This window comes from Cornus florida, unplaced genomic scaffold (assembly GCF_030987335.1).
Source record: "Cornus florida cultivar Cherokee Brave unplaced genomic scaffold, ASM3098733v1 CherokeeBrave_3.0.0_Hap2_Chr08, whole genome shotgun sequence".
Lineage (NCBI taxonomy): Eukaryota > Viridiplantae > Streptophyta > Magnoliopsida > Cornales > Cornaceae > Cornus > Cornus florida.
In genome coordinates, this window is record NW_026775578.1 from 72,575,177 (window position 1) to 72,595,592 (window position 20,416).

Genomic DNA, 20,416 nt, shown 5'->3' on the forward strand with positions numbered 1-20,416 from the left:
AAAATACATATATGTTCTTGCAAATATAGATGATATTGAGGGTGTTCTACACCTTCAGATGGACCCACAAAACATGTGTATAAGTTATTTAAACAAAAGTAAAGCCTATATGGAGTAGTATTTAAAAGATAAAAAGAGTGAATGAGGTGTAAAGTTACAAGAAGACATGTCATAAAGCACTACAATAGAATGCAAAAAACCTGATTTATGTAACATAAGATAGTAAAAGGCTATTACATAAACAAAGTTCCAAAATAAAATAAAATAAAATGACTTCCAGTAAAATCTTGATACATCGACACGGTCATGCCCTCACAATCGAACCACACATACTCTTCATTGCCATCATCATCATCATTTGAGTCCAATCTTGATACATCTAATGGCATAGAAGACACATAAGTATTTTCTTCAAAAGATTCCAAGTCATTAAAACCTCTTGGCGGCGTTTTAAGTACAACATACCAATTTGATGTTTCATCTTCCCTTGAATAAAAAACTTGCTTAGCCTGTGAAACAAGAATAAAGGGATAACTTTGAAACTAACTTTGACCTTCATGGAGGTTAACTAATACAAATCCATCTTCAACTTTGATGCCATTTCTAATGTTTACCCACTCACAATCAAAGATTGGCACTTTAAATGTGTGGTAATCTAACAAAAGTATATCTTTTAAAACACCATAGTAAGATACTTTTCCTAGAACTTGATTTGTATCTCTTGCACTAGATTGACATATAGTTTCCGCTTCAAGTGAAACACCACTATCTTGTGTGCTTCTCTCCACATCCTTGGTGTGAAATCGTTGTCCATTAACAATATATCCCGAATTTGAAATGACTTCTCTTCTAGGCCCATTTGCAAGACACATAAGTGTATCAGACACATCACTACCAGTTACACTAATTTCATTTGCAAACCACAAACAAAAAGTCTCCATATGTTTCTTTTGTAATGCGCTTACATTCCTTATGAGATGCCTGTCCATCTGCTTAAGCTCCTCCAAATGTTTTCTGTAAGGCAAACACTATAGGTAAGTTTTCATTGTTATTTCAATAACAAATTAATAAGTCCTGAAGATATCAGACTTACCCTATGTACGGTTCCACCTCTGCATTATTGAATAAGACATAACGGTGAGCAATTTGTAACATGTCATTCGACATGATTTTCAAAATTCCCTTCGAAATTGGACGGCCATCTATTGTTGTCTCACCTTCAAAATCCTCATTTCGAGAATGTCTCACCCCTATTTTAGAAGCTTGTTTGATGTGCTCACTACAAAATTGCACACACTCATCAGCCAAATATCCTTCACCTATGCATCCTTCAGGTCTTACCCTATTTCTAACATATCCTTTATAAACCTTCATCATCCTAAAACACAAAAAAAAAAAAAAAAATTATATATATGTTATAATATTAAATATCTAACTACATAAAAGAAGGAAAAGTTGATATTAGTACCTTTCAAATGGGTACATCCAACGAAATTGTACTAGTCCACAAATACGAGCTTCGCGTGCGATGTGAATAGTCAAGTGAATCATAATGTCGAAAAAAGATCGAGGAAAAAATCTTTCTAACATACACAATGTCTCAACAATTTCATTTTCCTATCTTTCCATTGAGTTCCTATCAATCACCCTTTGGCATACTTCATTAAAATATGCACATAGGCGAAATATGGCATTCCTTACACCCTTTGGTAGAATTCCTCGTAACGCTGCCAGTAGTAATTATTGCATTAGGACATGATAATCATAAGATTTCAACCCTACAACCTTGCATTCATCCAATGATATATGTGTCCCAATGTTTGAACTGTAACTGTCTGGTGGCTTTAATTGTTGTAATCGTTTACAAAAAAGTTGTTTTTCTTCCTTCTTTAGTGTATGAGGTGCTGGTGGCAAGAAATGTTTCCCTTTTGAATCTTGTGGGTGCAAATCCCCCCTAATGCCCATTTCCTCCAAATCCATACGAGACTTGAGTCCATCCTTTGATTTTCCTTTTATGTTCAATAGGGTGCCAATAATACTCTCACAAACATTTTTCTCAATATGCATGACATCTAAGTCATGGCGAACGAGTAATACCTAAAACACAAATAATGGAATAATAGTTTTTTTTTAAACATATTATAAACTTAAATAAATAATATTTTAATTTTAATTTTTTTTTTTTTTTAAATAAACAACTTTCTATAACAAATACTTACCTCCCAGTATGGTAATTCAAAAAATATGGATTTTTTCTTCCACGCCACACTTTCGTCCTTTTTTTGTCTTTTGTTTCCACTTTCCAATTTTTTGGTTTGATATGTAATTTTCCCCTCTTTTTTATCCCAATCATTTTTAATATTTTTCATAGCATGAAGAATTTCAGTCCCAGACAATATTTTAGGCTTCCACCTATGTTCTTCACTCCCATCAAACCAACTCTTCTTTTTTCGAAATGGGTGAGTAGGAGATAGCCATCGACGGTGACCCAAGTAAATGGTCTTGGTGCTATAATTCAACCTCTTTGAACATGTGTCATCACTACATGTTGGATAAGCTTTTTTACCCTTTGTAACATAACCAAAGAGGTTACTAAAAGCTGGAAAATCATCAATTGTCCACATCAAGATTACCTTCAAATTAAATGTGGACTTTGCAAATGCATCATAAATTTCCATGCCTTTCTCCCATAGCTCTTTCAAATCATCTATAAGTGGCTCCAAATACACATCTATATCATTCCCCGGTTTCCTCGGCCCTAGGATTAGTAATGTCAACATCATATTTTCTTTAGACATGAGTTCAAGTGGCGAAAGATTATATACCACCAATGTTACTGCCAACAACTATATACCGAACTAAGGTCATCAAATGGATTAAACCCATCAGTTGAAAGGCCAAGTCTTAAATTTCGTGAATCTGATACAAAAGAAGGCCATTTTTATCTATCGTATGCCATGCAGGCGTGTCAACCGGATGTCGTATTTTTCTATCCCCACTTTTATGAGTTGAATGCCACGTTAGTTGTTTTGCTATTTCAGGGGATCAAAACATTCTTCTAAACCTTGGTACTATTGGAAAGTACCGCAACACCTTAGCTGGGACACCATTTTGAACCTTCTTAGTACGCTCATTCTCTTTCCACCGCGAAACACCACATTTTGGGCATTTAGTCATGTGCTTATTCTCTTTTCTAAATAGATAATAGTCATTCTTACAAGCATCTATTTTCTCATATCCTAAATCAAATGTCTTCAAAAAAAAATTCGTTTCATAATAGCTCTTAGGAAGTTTGTTATTTTCTGGAAGCATATCCCCAAACATTTGAAGAAGTCCATCAAAACCAGTGTCGGATAAATTATTTGTTGCTTTGTGCTTGTATAAGGCAACAATTGCAGACATAACCGTGTACTTTGTGCACTCTGGAAATTAAGGGGTCTCAACATATTCCAACTCCTTTTTAAACTCAGCCTCTCTTATTTCATAGTTTGGATCCGAAACATCATCACCACCATCAAAGAAAATATCTCTATACATCTAATACGTCTCTGGCATTTCAACGTCATTTACATCACTTCCATGTTAGGGAGATTCACTCAGATTTTCCCCGTGAAAGTACCAGATCGTATATGATTGATCCATTCGATTTTCCAATAAATGACTAAGCACCATGTCGAAGTGTTGGTGCTTTGCATTTAGACAACAATTACAAGGGCATAAAATCTTTTCTGGATGGCCCGCATTCGCTTGCGCCTAATCAGCAAACCTCTGTGCTCCTTCTAAATACTTTGGATCAACTCTATAAAATTAAAGCTTTAACATTTAATTAAACATAAAATTCGTGTAGACAATATTAACTTTTATAAGCACACTCCACTACATATAATAACCTGTAAGTCATGTGCATCCATTCTTTATCCATCACCATTTGCTTAATTATTTTGTCTAGTAACCTATCATAAAAGATAAAAAACAAAAAATTGTCAAAATTCTAGCAAGAAGAATATATAGCTATATTCATGATAAAGTCTATTATGTCTCTACTAAACTTCTCTAATATTATCCTCTAGTACCCCCGTTTGGATGTAGAGAAACCATGGGAAAAGAAAGCACTATTTTCCTTTTGTTGGGGATAATTTGGAAATGGGATCCAGATTGGTTGTGGTCTGGAGTACTTCTTTGTCATATTCTAAGTTTTTTTTCTTTTCATTTATATTTTTTTGAACTCACTAAAAAAAAAAAAAAAAAAAAAAAAAAAAAAAAATAGGTTCATTTTCTCGTGAAATTTTTAAATTTCGTATTTTTTAATTTTATGGTATATACTTCATTAACTTCTCAGTTTTTCAAAAACTACAAGTTCAACTGTGAGAGATTTTTAGTCACTATAAATTAACAACAATTAATTAACAACACTATGTTTAGAAATGCATGGCCTATAAGTTAAAGGAACCCTGCCATATAGTAATGTTTAATAATCCTATAAAAAATTATACTAAAAATAATTAAGTGGGTCTCCTAGTACCAAAGCACTATCATTTATTGTTAGAAAAAATTTATTTATATTCGCACATAAAAGAAACCTCTTGCACTCCACTCCCTAGGCCCTACCATAATTTTTATATTTTTTATATTTTTATTTTTTATTTTTATGAAGTAATATTTGTTTAAGGTAGCTAATATTGTTATAAAAATAGACTAATCAACAAGAGAAAAGGAATGTTGATAAGAACACAAGTGTCTCCCAAGGCACTAGAAATCAAAACAGTTCTACATGTTTCATCAATTCACAAGAGTCCGTACATAGTTCTTTAAGGTAGTTGGGTGGAGCAGCACATGGCATTTTATGGCCCCATATTATAATTTTTAGCTCCTAAGTTTTTAAAATCATTAATTTCATAATTAATTAACACAAGACTTGATATTTAAACAGGTACTAAAGCTCAAGGAATAGCTCACTGAGGCAGAGAAGGAGATACAAAGGCTACTGGAGCGATCGAATGGGGTTTCAAGCAACAGTCCAAGTTCATCATTCTTAATGGATGCATTGGAGCCCCCTTTTCTTGGAGAATTCTAGATGGAAGGATTGAAAAATGTCTTATATTTGTTGGTTCTAAGTGAGGTTTGCCTTTTTAATGTCAAATGTTAACCAAAAGGGTTCATGGTTATTCTATCTGTATTGGTATCACAAGGGAAATTCAGTCACAAGGGCATTTCAGTCATTATACTCATGAGTGTGTATGTGTTATACTCTTACTATATGCTGCATTACACCACAGAGGTTATTATCAGGTATATATATACATCATAGCCATTGCAGCAATATATATCCTTGTTGAGGGAAATTTTAGTATTTCTTAGTATTTTCATTGTGCAATAAAGGACCCCTACATTGAGCCACGTGAACAGTGGTCCTAGAGTGATAGGATAATGACAGAAAAATAAAGCTCTCAGCTGTATATGTATCAACATTGTACAATGACAATGTAAGCTGCAGAAAAGGTGGTTTGTGTGATACAAGCTAGGGCTGCACAGGGGTTGTTTGGTCTATTTAGTGTATGCAATGTCAGATTATATCAGTATCTACAATTGGCCAGTGATGGAGAATACTCATCCATACTAGGGCAGCAATTTCTTTGATATATATATGCTGCTATAGCAGCAGTAGAAGGGTGTACAAGAGAGAAACTGAAAATAAGCTTTAGAACTGAGAGTGCACTTTTTGAAAGCCAAAAATGAACCTCATGAGCTGAAAATGAAAAGGTCCTCGAAAGCTAATAGTTCAGGATGATTTCAAAGTGATTCTTTGAAGAGTTATGCTGTGTTTGACCTTTGGAATCAACATACAAAGGTGCTGATCTAATGAAGACTATAAGGGACTGTGAAGATGATTTATGGTGAAAAATGAGGCTGAGAAGGTGAAAATTTGTTATGGCTATTTCTTAAACTAGAACAAGGGGTGAGCAAGTGTATCTTGGTGGTTTATATTAGCTGAAGTCATTAGGGAACACATATCAAAGCTGGTCTAGAATCTCATATCTCAAACCCTCAATTTAACTTGTTTTTCTGGTTTATACTGTTGGAACTGAGTTTATCATGATATAATCTTGCTATACTATGCTTGTACATCATCTGAGCATTATTGTATTGATGATTTGAAGCTGTTGAAGTTGATTATAAACCAGAAAATTGGTTTGTTCTTGTTTTGACCTCATAAACCTCCCTAAACAAGGTTTTAAGTTTAAAAAGCCTGCTGAGTGTGTGCTGTGAGTGCTATGACTGAAATTCAACTGTTTCATTGCTATGTTCTTTATCTGTGTAATGGTAATTTGATATTACATGACTGAGAAAATCAAAAACAAAATAATGTAGCTGAGAAATAACCTTAAGTCCCTAAGAACAGTGCTGCTCTTGAATTCAACCTGTGAATCTCACTTTGATTTGTAATTTGATATTACCTTGCTATAAACTGAGATATTACGATTTGAGCAAGTGTAATATGTTAATTCAGTGGTGTGGGATCTATATCCAAGGAAGTCTAACCTCAAAATTACAGTTTTACCCTCAGCTTGTTTAGGTTCTGCAGAAACCTATTATGAGCAGATTTTGGAACTGAATTTAATTTAATTATTGATTTGCTTATCATCTAAGCTTCTGTGTGAAGAAGATACAAGGTTATGAGAGGATGTTCAAGGCCTGAGACATTGTAAATTGTCATTTATACCCTCTGATTTGAGGTATCACAGAAGCAGCAAAATTGAGTCTGCTATAAGCTGTTTGCTGCTTCATTCAAGCTCCATTGTTTATATCCTTGCTTATACAAGGGTTTGGCACAAATTGACTTGAGAAGGATTGGGCTGAAGCCTCTCAGGGACATAACTGAAGGGAAGAGGCAGAACTCTCTAAATGGAATATTCAAATATCTTGCTTTATTAAATAATTTGTTTAGGAAAACAAAAATATAATACATGTTTTTACTTCCATGGACAAATTTTCATAGCAAAGGCTCAGACCAAGTGATATCACCTCTTCCTGTTTAAGATTCCATATATTATGCTATATAGATACAGAAGAGTGCATAAATATATCATTATACATAACCAAGAGAAAAAAAAAATTAAAATCTGGAATCTCATAAGCATATAAAGCAGGAACACAATGACATATAGATAAGGTACTTTGTATAGCAAAAGACGACAACTTTACCCAAGGAAAGAGGAAAAAGAAGAACTTACTAACTTATCCTCAGTTGGTAATAACCGTTTAAGAAAGTGAAAGCAACCATGGAAAGCGGACTACATCTGCACATTGACACCAAAAATCAGCAAATGAAAGAACAACAAACAAGCAAAACTTTTCATTAGTCACCAAGTTCTTCCAAATCTGCAATTTCACTTGCAATAAATCTACAATTTCACTTGCAATTTTGAAACCTTATAATATGTATTTTCATAAAATAAAAATAAAAATAAAAACTACAGAAAAATCCAAAAAAATAAATTAATTAAATAAAACACTCTTAATCAAAAAATCAAAACTAATAGATACATATATAGAAAGAGATAGACGAACCTCAATTTTTTGCTCCAAATTGATGTGTAAAGCCATCTGAAATTCGAAGAAATTGTGGCTCCAAATGGTTGTTTCTCGTGTCCAAACCAGAGAGAGAACTTGAATAGAGAGGCGAACCAGAGAGATAACTCGAATAGGGAGGCTATATCGAATCTACAACATCATCTTGTCCGCATCTTTTTCATCTAAAGAGAGAGAGCAGAGAGAGAAAGCTAGGGCTTTGACGCAAGAGAGAGAGAGCAGAGAGACAAAGCTAGGGCTTAGATGCGAGAGAGAGAGAGAAGAGAGAGAAAGCGGGCTTTGACGTGAGAGAGAGAGATAGAGAGAGTAGAGAGAGAAATCTAGGGCTTAGACGAGAGAGAGAGAGAGGAGAAAGAGCAGAGTTGGACGCACTATTGATAAAAACTACATCGTTTCATAAGGTGAGACTAATTTTTCATTATGTTTTCTATTAAAAAAAATTATTTATTTGGCGCAAAGTTAATTCCCGCCAGCGGCACAAAGGGGGGAAAATTTTATTTAGTAAAATAGTATTGCTTATCTATGGGGAAAAAAAGCCCCCTTAAATGTGAAACTTATCTACGGGGCAAAAAAGCTGCCTTAAATGTGAAATTTATTCACGGGATCTTTAATACACCATTAAAAAAATTTAGCGCTAAATTTCCCGCCAACGGCATGGAGGGGGGAATTTTTTTTTGGCTTCAAATTTTTTTTGGCTTATCTACAGGGCAAAAAAGGCGCCTTAAATGTGAAATTTATTCACGGCCCCTTCAATACACTGTAAAAGAACTTAAGTTCATATATATATATATATATATATATATAACTAATTTTAATAATTGCTTATTTACGGGGAAAAAAAAAGGCCTTAAATGAGTGTTTTATCAACGAGAAACATTTATCCCGTTAAAGGTGTACAAATATGCCGTAAATATATCAAAATATTCACGAGCTTTTTAATACACCGTAAAAATATTTTTCTACGAGGATTTTACTAAATCCTCGTGAAAGCATGTCCTATAATGAGGATTCTTTTAAAAACTCCGTAAATGGTGGTAATCACGAGGCAAAATAAAGAAGCCCCGTAAATATTATGTCGTAAAAGCCCACATTTCTTGTAGTATATTTTCAAACATGTGTAATATATATATATATATGGTAGTATAACAATGCCATATAGCTGGAGCATATATCGAGTAATAGTGTAAGTAATAAATGCATATGTGGTAATATAGGTATTCCATATTACTAGAACTCTAACAAATTTAGCTGTATAAAGTGAATTCGTATGGAATTCACGAATTGCAAAAATTGAATTGCGGATTTTATGCGAATTCACTCCCAAATCGAAAATTCACGTGCAGAGCTTGAAAGCGGGCCCTCTTTGGACGAATTGTGTGACTAAGGTTAAGACTATTCGCCATTGTATAATCACAAGTGCCACCATAGCAGCAGCCACAACGAGTGTGAGAGCAGAAGCATGAAATTAGTAAAATTTAAAATTTGATCAGAGTAGGAGCAGAGCGTTTGCATAGCATTTCCACTCTTACATATTATTATTATAGGTGTGTGCATGTATAAAATGTTTTTAATGTTTGTACATATGCTTAATAAAAATGCAATTTTATAAGCATGAGGAAATGAATTTAAGTTATCATGTTGATGTGTAAATCTGCATGATCTGGAGCCGAGGCTTTTCTTGCAAGGAAAGAGAGACATGAAGATGAAAACTTGACACCGGTGGGGTGCCAGCCGAGTACCCTTTGATGATCAAGTCAGTGTTAGGACCTTGTATATTAAAGAATAAATTCTATATTTAATTTTGCATACATAATTAATGGACTGGCCTCGTTTTTTTTTTTTTTGGTAAAGAGTTAACCAACCTCCTTGTCACGATCTTGGGAGAGATTTTGGGAGAGGGATCATCTAATCGTTATTTTCATTGAATTTCAACTGTCGATTTGAACTTGCATTGTTGTTATCTTTTTCCCTTAACAATTACCCCACATTCCCAAGCACTTGCTTGTCACGCATCAGGAAAATCAGACAAATCTCTCTTTTTTCTTTTACTCTTTCGAGCTGCATGCAAATCGGGACTTTTCCTTTCAAGCCCTTCTATGCCCTGCTTGGTTTGTAACTCTAAAAATAATTATCGCAAATTCAGAAAATATAGAATAGTTTTCCGAGAACAATAAAAAACTTTTCTAAAAATATACATTTTTATAATTGAGTTTTCAGAAAAATAAACCAAGGAGAGTTTTTTGTATAATTTTATATTTTTAGTTTTTTGAAAACAAAAAACTGTTTTCAAAGTTACAAACCAAGCAGGCCCTCAGTTTGGTTCAATTTTCTAAAAACTCAATTAAAAAAGGCTTATTTTTAGAGAAGTCTTATATTATTCTCGGAAAACTATACTATATTTTTTGAGTTTTTGAGAACTGTTTTCAAAGTTACAAATCAAGCAGGTCTATAAAAAACAGTTATCTGAAAAGAGACATTTTTTTTAAAGGAGTTTTTAAAAAATAATTTTCAAAAAATTCTGAAAATAAAAAACTATTCTTAGAGGTTACAAACCAAGCAGGCCCTAAATTATTCCCTATTATTGCCTCCATGATTAAAGTTGTTTGATCACTTGAAAACTTTTGTTGGAAAAAATGATATATTTAATAAAAATATTTTCATTAAAAATTACCAGCCCAAATTTAGTAATCAAATTAATAATAAGAGATGCTGGGCTATGCAATTGTTCTACTTGGGCATGTACACGTTATACCTTCAAGGTTTTACCATTCAAAAAAATAATAATAAGAAATAAATAAAATGTGGCGGATGATCTTTGATACACCCCAAATAATAAATGTACTCTAGTTGATTTCAGCTGCAATAACAATTAATTACTTCTTAATACTCCTTAACATCAATCATAAATATTAAGTGAACAAGAAATTGAACTGATCAAGATACCAACAGGCTAGCGGCCTAACGGTACTAGACTGCTACTTTTTAATGGGAGGTAAGTAGTATAAAACTCGGTGGAAGCATATGTGTGTGTATCAACTAGGAAAAAATAAAAAAAATAAAATAAAATGATCAAAATATGTTTATCTATAAATCATCTAACAAAATGTGTTTTGAAGTAAGCTAGTAGTCCTATAAAAGGTGCATTGTTGTATGTAGTAGGCTCTGATTGCCCAAATTCAGCTCTGGAGTCTTGAAATGAATCATCGATATCAGGCCCTCCAACAATAGCTCCTGTCAACACGTTAGGGTTAGGGTTGCTGCTTCCGAAGTATGGGCTTCCGCCTTTGCAGTCGATGTGTTGTGGATGTTGATCAACCGAAGGTAACGACGCACCCCGGTGGTGTATCTTTTGAGGAAACTTTTCGCCATATCCCACCATATATGACATGTTCAATGGGTTCTTTCCCAGAATGTAATCCACCTGCATTTTTTCATCTTTATGTTAATCTAAGCAACAATTATATATTGCATCTTTATGTTAATCTAAGCAACAATTATATATATTCTGAGGTTAATTGTTTAAAGTTATACGTATATAAGAGCATCTCCAGCAGTAGTATGTTAAAACACTTTTTTGTGTAAAACATATACTGCCACGTATAATGTGTAAATTCTTTTTTATCTCCCGCGATACACAAATCAAAAATGTGTAAAATTGTTGTGTATTTTACACAACCTGGCATATTTGCTTTTTTCTCCTTCTTTCTCATTCCATTAACGAATCAACCCTATATTAAGTAGATTTGTAAAAATTATGTGGGGTTCAGGCATGACACTGGTGGATTGTTATTGGAAATATATTTTTATACAAAAGATATAAAATAACCATTGGAACTAAAAATGAATAACCTAAATTTTTGTGCGAATCTATCATGACACATCCAATTTATACAGTGGTTGGAGATGCTCTAACCGAGCAGCTAGGCATAGTGTAAAAAAAAAAATTAAAAAATTAAAAAACACAACAATAAATATAGATTCTTCACATCAAGAGACAAAGAAGAAAAGTTACTCAAAATAATATGTCAATCAATGAGTAGTTTAAGAAAACTAAATAGTTAACAAAAAATTTAAAAAGGAAAGAAAAATGAGATAATTTTGAAAGGAAAAAAAATTAAATAAATTGAGTTTGATTCAAAAAGGAAAATTTGAATTTTTTTAAAGGAAATTAAAAAAATGAATTTAAAGAGTAAAAAAAAGAAAATATACAAAATTTAGGAGATAATTTTAGAAAATAAAAATTTTTGGGGGGACATTATATGAATTTTTTCATATATATACGTCACATTGACTATAATTTGTGAAGTGACCAAGTGTCTCCCTCCTTTTTTTCTTCTTATATATAAGGGTATTATTGAAAGAGAAAATAGTATTTTTTAAATTTTATATTTTAAAAATGTCATGCACATGGCCAAATTTGAAAACAAATAGTGACATCAAGCTCTTCTATGATCATTTTTTCAAACTTAATGACCAAAATTTAAACATTAGTGGCTTAATACCGAATTCAAGAGTGGTCGCATGGGACTATATTTACCTTAGTGAGAGATGACGTCACATTGACTTTTGTGCTACTTATCATTATTCATATATATATATATATACACACACACACACAACATACACATTTCTACCGAAAAACAAAACATACTGCATACCTGGCCTTTTGCGAAATGTATAAGCCTGGATGGAGGAACAACAACATTGTCACAGTGAATCATCCTCTTGGACTGCTTCGAATATCGAGCATAAGTGAGAAGAAGGAAAGATAAAGCTGTTGTGTGCTGCAAATTGCAGGTCCCTGGCTTGAATAGAAGCCCACCTAACATTCAAACATTATAGTGTTGGTCAAGATAAATTTAACACTGTTCAGAACACAAACAAAAACAAACACAAATCGACCTAAATTTAAGCTTGGGAAAAAAGAAGAAGAAAAGATCGAGAAGAAAAAGATATAGAGAACTAGCTAGGCACCTGGAGAGTAGGAGACAGTTTTGCTAGGTGATTCAGGCAAGATGCTGCAAACAAACTTGTCCGCGTAGGGAAGAAAGGAACTCGATTCCAACTTGCCATTTAACACAAACTACTAACACGATAAGAGAGAAATTAAATTTAGTGAAGAGTAATTATAGGAAGTCCAATTATCGAACATATCTGATAGATATCATGATAATGTCAGCCGTACACATATAAATCAGTCGGAGTTGTCCGACTTTCAGACTCTAAATTATTATTCTTTAGTAATTCAAGAAATGAGAAGATGATAACGGTAATGTACATGCCTTGGAAACGAGTATGTTGATTCCAGCATGCTTTGCATCCCATCCAAACTCCGCGTAGCCACCTTGGAATTTGGATGGGTGGCCATTTATATTCAATATAATATAGCTATGCAAATTATTGCTATCCAATGTATGCATGTTGTCTACAACATAATTCCAATAAAATTTAGACTTAGTGGCTTTGTGTAGCCATGCTGCTCCCCATATCAGTTCATCCTGCAATGCAAACCCTAATCCATAAGATATTGGCAAATGACAAGTTACTTTCATGTGTGTGTTATTGTGCACATTTGAACTTTAGAAACTTGTTCTAATGCTTACCTCGTAGCCATTGAAATCGCAATAAAATGGGCATACTGCCTCGCCAACGCTATCGTTGTAAGATCCTCGATACTTGTCTGCAAATTCAAAAACCTAATCCACAGATGTCCATAATTAGTTACTATTGTCATAAAAAACAAAATGTTCATTATCAATGGGTCAGTGGCCCAGCGGTATCAAGTCCTTACTTTTCAATGGAAGGTCAAGGGTTCAAGCCTCCAAGTAGGCATGCTGCGTGTGAATATCAATTAGAAAAAAAAAAAAAAAAAAAAAAAAAAGCCTAATCAATCCAGATTACCTTGGTAGCCCTTTGAAGAAGCAATTTGGAGTATTTGCGATCAAAGAACCTAAACACCATGGAAGAGGCTGCTAGTGCAGCAGCTATCTCAGCTGAAACCTCCGAACCAGGGTTGGTTTCATTAACCAAATAGGAGTTTCGGGGGGTGTCCATATCTTCGGGCCTTTCCCAGCAATTGTGGTCACCATAGGGTTCACCAACCTGAACATAGACGACGCCAGGGATGTTTGTGGCTTTCAGGAAGTAGTCTGTTGCCCACCTTAGAGCATCAACTGCATGTTGCTGGTCTGAGCCCATGAACCTGCCGAATTCTAATACACTCCAAGCCAGCATGGTTGTTGTGTATGCCATTGGAAAGTTGAACTTAACATTGTCACCTGCGTCGTAGTAGCCCCCTACCAAATCCACCTGAGAATGGTACCAGTGTTATATATTGCACATAAAATCCGACCAAACTCACACATGAGCCACAAGTCCTTCCGAAAATTTAAAGGAAGGTTCAAGATGAGAAAATACCACTAAACTATATACCCTAGTCTTTTTGATGATTTTTCAATACACTATATTTTTGAATTAGAAATTCTGTTGAATCCAATTCCAATTTCTACTTCATTTATTCATCAATATGAATAATTCCATTTCAGAATCAAATCCTGTCAAATTTTCGGTCTTTCCAAACGCAAGAAGTTTTTCTTGGTCAATTTCCTTTTTGGAAAGGAAACAATTATCTAAATTATGTTTTATCTAAAGGGTTCTCTAAAGTAATAATTATAAATATATGTGTGTGTACACGGTATACACATATATACATATATATATTTGTAATTTGGGATCAATTAAGTGTAGCTATTAAAGCTGGTACAGCTTCCTGGTCCAGTAGGGCAGTACTAACTATTAACTATTAAGTTGGGGCAGATGAAGATTTGTGTCCCACACCCATCGTTTGTAATAATACTCATTCTGTTCCAAAATAAGTGTCATGCTTTAATCTTTCCCAGAATAATAGTCCACTTTTTTTTTTCAAAAAATACATTTTACATATTTTCATATATACCCTTTAAGTTTAAAATTTTAAATTTAAATATTCAAAACTTAAAAGGATAAGTTAATAATTTTCCAAACAAATCATGCAGGTCCCACATTTTGAAAAAGAAAACAATTCTAAATGTTTTTGACTTAATTTTCCCTTACGCTCTCGCTCTTACTCTCGAATTCATCTAATGAATTTTGATAAATTGACATGATAATCAACGATTATAAATAATTTCCTTTTGCAAGAATTAAAAATCAATAGTACAGAAAAAAAAAAAAAGATGCAGTTGAACAATGATTTCGTAGAAATGGTATAAATTTAAACTAATATATATTTGTGTTATATGTGCACGACCTATACACCATCTCTAGCTCTCCAATCTTAGAAAAGTTGATCAAATATTGTTTCTTGTCAAAATCATCGAGATTTGGAAGAATAAATGATCCCTCATATATAACTACTAATTTGTGGTGGAAAATTAGGATGGCGAGGGCGCACTTAATTACATGATTAAAGATTACCCGTGTCATCCTTTGAATTGAGTGGTTATTAAAAACATTCTATGGATGGAAATAATTGATAAAGATACAAATTTCAAAATTAATTTACATGCTATATATACTCATTTTATCTATAATGAACATAAATCAATTATTTGTCTCCCCTATAGTGTTTCGTATTAATTACGTTTTCTTTCACATGTAAATAGCATTTACATTTATGGTATTACGTATATAGAGTAGTCATCTCTTACTCTACGGAGAAAAAGGAATTCATTTATATTTTCTTACATTTTTTATAATGACTCTAAAAGTCACATTCCAAACCCTCAAAAAACTACAACAAAATGTGTCTTTCAAGTTGAAGGAAAAATTTGTTTTTTTTTTTTATTTAGTCCCCTATGAGATTAAATATTATTTGTATTAAAAAAAAAAAAAAAAAAAAAAACCTATAACCTTAGCATATAAACTTATAACCATGGAATTCAATGTGGTTTTGCTCCGAATACCCCAATTATCGAAGAAGAAGAAGAAGCAAAAATAAATAAATAATCCTACAACCTTAGCATATAAACTTATAACTATGGAATCCAATGTGATTTTGCGAAAAAAACCTTATAACTATGGAGGGGGAGAGAGAGACTTACACCATGGTCAGAGCCATCACGAAGACCGGAGTCCTTCCTCCAAGTCATCCGCTGAGCAGAGGGTAACTTCCCGGACCTTTGGCCTTCATAGAACATAATAGACTTCCACAAGGCTTCTCCATAATCTTGTGAAGCCACCCTCATGACCATCATTACCATCATGCACACCAAAACCAACATCCTCATCGCCCTCATTTTCTCTCTACCCCTATATCTATCTCTATCTCTATATCTATTTCTATACAATTCGAGGTACATACTACGCACACAAATTTATACTAAATTGTTGCAACAGACCATTAGTCGTGAATAGAATAGTATAATTAATGATATGACTAAATCACTTGCCTTACTCGAAAAAAAAAGAAAATCTCAACTTTGTGTTGCTATCTAAAATCTCAGGGGAAACACAGTTGAAAGATCATATATAAGTTTCCATATATAGGTGGATATTAGATTATATATATATATATTTGAATATTTATAGTAACGTATACATTTGATTAAGAGTCATATATTAATTACCTTCCTTAAACATTTTGAAATAAAACATCCTCGTTACCTGTCCTACTCTCTTCATTATTATTATCCCACTGGTAGATTTACTTTACTGTCTTGGTCCAATCATTTTATTTATTTATTTATTTATTATTATTATTTTTTGGAAATTCAAGCAATTGTTTTCACAGTTGTAGTTGCTCACAAGGGATTAATTTTAGAATAATACTTACTTATTCACCAAGTCCACAAATTGTGCACAAATTATCGATAATTACAAAATCAGTAAAATAAGAAAAATATATAAGGTGGCTGAATTTGTACCAAAATAATTATTTTTCTTATTTAATACTTTCCTAATTTTAAAATTAGAGAGGTCACCGTGATTTTAGAATTGGACACAATCAGGTGGGGAAGGACTTTGGTTGAATTGGTTAATTAGAGAGGTCACCGTGATTTTAGAATAATTGGACTCAATCAGGTAGGGAAGGGCTTTGGTTGAATTGGTTCTATTAGGAAATGTAACACTTTCTTCAACATGTAACAAGAAATTTAAAAAGAAAAAAAGAAAAAAAAAAAAAAATTATTTTAAAAAATATGTTGTACCGCATGCATCAACTACAAACCATTAAACAACTATGACTGACTGTGTGTATGTGCGTGAGAGAGAGAGACTTACATTAAGATCAGAGCCATCGCAAAGAGCAGAGTCTCCCCTCCAATTCATACGCTGAGTAGGTGGTAGCTTGCCGGACCTTTGGCCTTCATAGAACAAAATGCTTTTGGACAATGCGTCTCCATAATCTTGTGAAGCCAACGCCTTCACTACCATCATATTCACCAATACCAACCTCATCACTTTTTCACTCAATAAAAATCCAATATATCCCATCATATATATATGTGTATATATATATATATATATCACTCTACAACTAAATTCTCTCCGTACATACATGATCGATACATACTGATATAAACCTATATGTAGATCCTATGCAGGAGTCTAAGAGCATGTATTTTGTATTACTTGAGCGAGAAACATGGACGACTCTCTTTTGTTTTTAGAGAGAGAGAGAGAGGAGACGGAAAGTTTATACAGAGATGTCAGGTGTGCACTTCCGAAACCTCCGTGTAAGGATTGAAGTGTTAGTTACTATGTATTTAACTTAACTCCATTCGTAACACAATAAAAATGCCTTAACCATTTGTTTAAACCTATTGCAGTTATTGGTGGGACGTGTTTGCAGACGTTATATGTATTAAAATCCACTCCAGTAGTATTTGGCCGGTTGAAGAAAATTAGTGACAAAATGTTATAACGTAAGCCTTGCCTTGCATTTTAATATTTTTCTGATGAGCATTTTAACATTCTCCTCACTTTCGGGGAACAAATACTATATAATGTATTGTAGGGCTCCAAATGATTTAGAATTTTGATCCTATACTTAGATGATGAAAGATACAATATTTTCTTACTCTGACAAATGGTTAACCAGGTGATTTTCATTGATCATTAATGTGATTGAATCATAAATACACATATCATCTGTAATTACAAAATTAAGTTGTTTTTCTTATTTAATACTTTCCTAATTTTATATTAATAGTATATATAAGTGGACCACATAAGTGGTGACTGGCGAGTGGGATATCTACTCTTCAATGAGTAGGTAAATATTGTTGGATGAAAAATTATTAGTTAAAATTGCATAACCCTGGCAAAATAGTATATATAATAACCCACTCTAATGTAAATGCTTTAAGAGTACCCAATAATTTCTCTAAAATGATAGAATTTTAGTTCCAACACATTGTGCTACATGTTTCATGAATTTGCATCTTTAGCTTGTCTCTAAAAAAAAAAAAAAAAAAAAAAATTCAGATACTTTACCTCTTTTATATTTATGGCCCAGACGGTCAATGTACCTTTTTTAAAAAAAAAACAGATATACAGTAAATACAAGCTTTTGTAACTGAACTTTCAATTTCTTAGGAAGGTGAACAATAGGAAGATATCCAATTTATTACTCTTGGTGTTTTTTTTTTTTTTTTTTTTGAAAAGTAAAATAAATATTATAAATAGAGAAATGGATTACAAACCAAGGTCAATTAGTGCAGTTAGCCCAGGCTAACTTCAAGAAAAAGGCCCAAAGCCACATATTCCATGCCCTCAACGAATAAAGACACAAAAATCCTCACATGGATAGCAATTGTGGAATGGCCGATGACAGCCAACAATCCGGAATACATGGCTTTGAGCCCCAACCTCATCTCCTTGAGGTTCGCCTTGATTGATCAGGAGGTTTAGCTGGTGGACGCACACATGATTCAGGAACCTCTCATTCAATTGCTATTCTTCTGCAATTGCAAGCATCCTTGATAGTTGAGACCAAAATCTTCTCTCGAACAGATTCTAATGTGAGATGAAGGATTGAATTTGCTGTAAGAGATTTCTTTTTGAAAATTCGCCTATTCCTCTCCAGCCAAATGTTGTAGACCAATGAAGCCAGACATAGCTTAGAGATCAAGTTACTTGTGATTCCAGATGAGCCTCTCCAGTGGTGTGCAGCCCATTGAACAAAGTTGGACCAAGAAGATGGAAAGATATGGTACGCACAACGTGCTTGAAGGAATGTCCACAATGGTTTGACAAAATCACATTTGAAAAATAAGTGGTTCTGGGACTCTGGTTCACAGTTGCAGAGAGGGCATAATGTTGAATTAATGTGTGCTGTGTATCTTTTGTCGAGTGTGGGGAGCCTTTGTTCGATGGCTATCCAAAGGGTAAAGGCATGTTTTGGTAATGAGGGATTGGACCAAACCAGGTGAGGCCAATGGAGGGAGGGATGGAAAAAAAATAGAAAAAATTAATAATAAAAAAAGAAGAAAAAGAGGTAAATAACCAATTTATTTCTCTGCCCTTTACTTCCCAATTTCCCCCTTCCCAATTTTAAATCATAAAATAAACTAAAAAAAAAAACATTAAAATTATCCCTTTTTTTTAATTGGCAAAAAACATATTCAAAATACTTTTTGCACATACCGGGGCTCAAATCCCTACGTTCCTCTTTCAGGATGGGAAAGTTATACTTATTAGACTAAATATGTTTGGTTATTTAAAATAACTAGTCAAAAGAAAAGTTTATATCCTTCTTATATATCCCTACTTCTCTCTCTCTCTCTCTCCCTTTTTTGTGTTGTTTCTTGCAAGCATATTATTTTATTTTATTTTATTTTATTTTATTTATTTTTTATTTTTATTTTTTTCAGAAAGTGAAGCAAACACATATATATATATATATGAAATGGAGGTTACAGTAGGCCCAAGGAGAGCCCAAAATGAAACATCACAAAATGAATATTACAATTGTGTAAATGAAATCAGGCCCAACATGCTAAGGCAGTTATAAATGGATATCCCAACAATTCCGGTGACAGAGACCTTGACAGCCATATCGTAGAGATGATAGCTCTGCTTGTATCAGTCCGGGGGCATTGGAGGAGGTTTATTGCTTGCCGGAGAGTAAGCCCAGTCTTGTGCTAGGTGTGAGAGGATTCCATTCTTCCTGGTTCGCAGCGAGCTTGAGATTGAATTGCAGACTAGCTTCAAAGCAGAGGATTGTGTGAAGGGTGGGCGGCTAAAGACCCTGTTGTCCAAATATGGTAAATCATGGAGGCTAAGGCGAGCTTACATACTTCATTCCAAGTACTTCCCTAATTTCAGTGATATGTGGCCCAATTAACGAATTGGGGCCAATTGTTGCTCCTTGTATAGCACCAACATTTGTCTTCAATGAAGCTCCAGAGGGGTGATACATAATCACACTCAAAGAATAGATGGGATTGTGATTCTGGTATGGAGCAGCATAGGTAGCAGATGTTATCCGTTTGAAGGTAAGACATGCATTTTGTGTCGAGGGTTGGGAGTTTAGATTGGACTGCAATCCATAGGATCAGCTTTTGCCTCGGAATAGCCATTGAGTTCCACACAAGGTTGGACCATGGGACTTGAGTGTGGGATGGGCTGTGATGGTATGCTTGAGGTTATATTTCCCTGTGTTTCCTGGAATCCAAGAGATGGTGTCTGGCAATGATTGGTGGGGGGCTTGAGTAACCTTAGTTCAGGGATTAATATTGTGAGCAGCTCAGGGAAATGCCATGTGTTGGAGTCTATGAACGAACTTACTTTTGCATTGGGTTAGAGTCCTAGTGAGATGATGGTGGAGCTTGTTGTAACCCAGGAA

General features: G+C 33.8%; 1 protein-coding gene across 3 annotated transcripts; it reads right to left on the reverse strand.

Annotated features, from left to right (window-relative positions):
• Nucleotides 1–10,265: 10,265 nt before the first annotated feature.
• Nucleotides 10,266–17,013, reverse strand: LOC132268689 (endoglucanase 8-like). 3 transcript variants are annotated; one of them, XM_059769492.1, is made up of 8 exons: nucleotides 16,849–17,010; nucleotides 13,492–13,899; nucleotides 13,194–13,286; nucleotides 12,995–13,088; nucleotides 12,873–12,934; nucleotides 12,565–12,673; nucleotides 12,249–12,412; nucleotides 10,266–11,011 (listed from the first exon to the last, which is right to left on the reverse strand). In XM_059769492.1, exons 1-8 carry the CDS (start codon nucleotides 17,002–17,004, stop codon nucleotides 10,682–10,684), a joined length of 1,416 nt encoding a protein of 471 aa, XP_059625475.1. In that variant the 5' UTR covers nucleotides 17,005–17,010; the 3' UTR covers nucleotides 10,266–10,681. The 3 variants fall into 3 exon arrangements, with proteins under 3 accessions (XP_059625475.1, XP_059625473.1, XP_059625474.1); XM_059769490.1 differs by having other exon boundaries at nucleotides 12,873–13,088; nucleotides 16,849–17,013; XM_059769491.1 differs by having other exon boundaries at nucleotides 12,565–12,644; nucleotides 12,859–13,088.
• Nucleotides 17,014–20,416: the final 3,403 nt, after the last annotated feature.

What these genes read in the sequence shown, in the direction of transcription:
- LOC132268689 (XM_059769490.1), bottom strand. Translation starts at nt 17,004, where the DNA reads ATGATGGTAGTGAAGGCGTTGGCTTCACAAGATTATGGAGACGCATTG. An exon ending in AACTGTCTCCTACTCTCCAG is followed by an intron (nt 12,413 to 12,564) that starts GTGCCTAGCTAG and finishes TTTGAATGTTAG; the next exon opens with GTGGGCTTCTATTCAAGCCA. An exon ending in TACATTTCGCAAAAGGCCAG is followed by an intron (nt 11,012 to 12,248) that starts GTATGCAGTATG and finishes GAAAAAATGCAG; the next exon opens with GTGGATTACATTCTGGGAAA.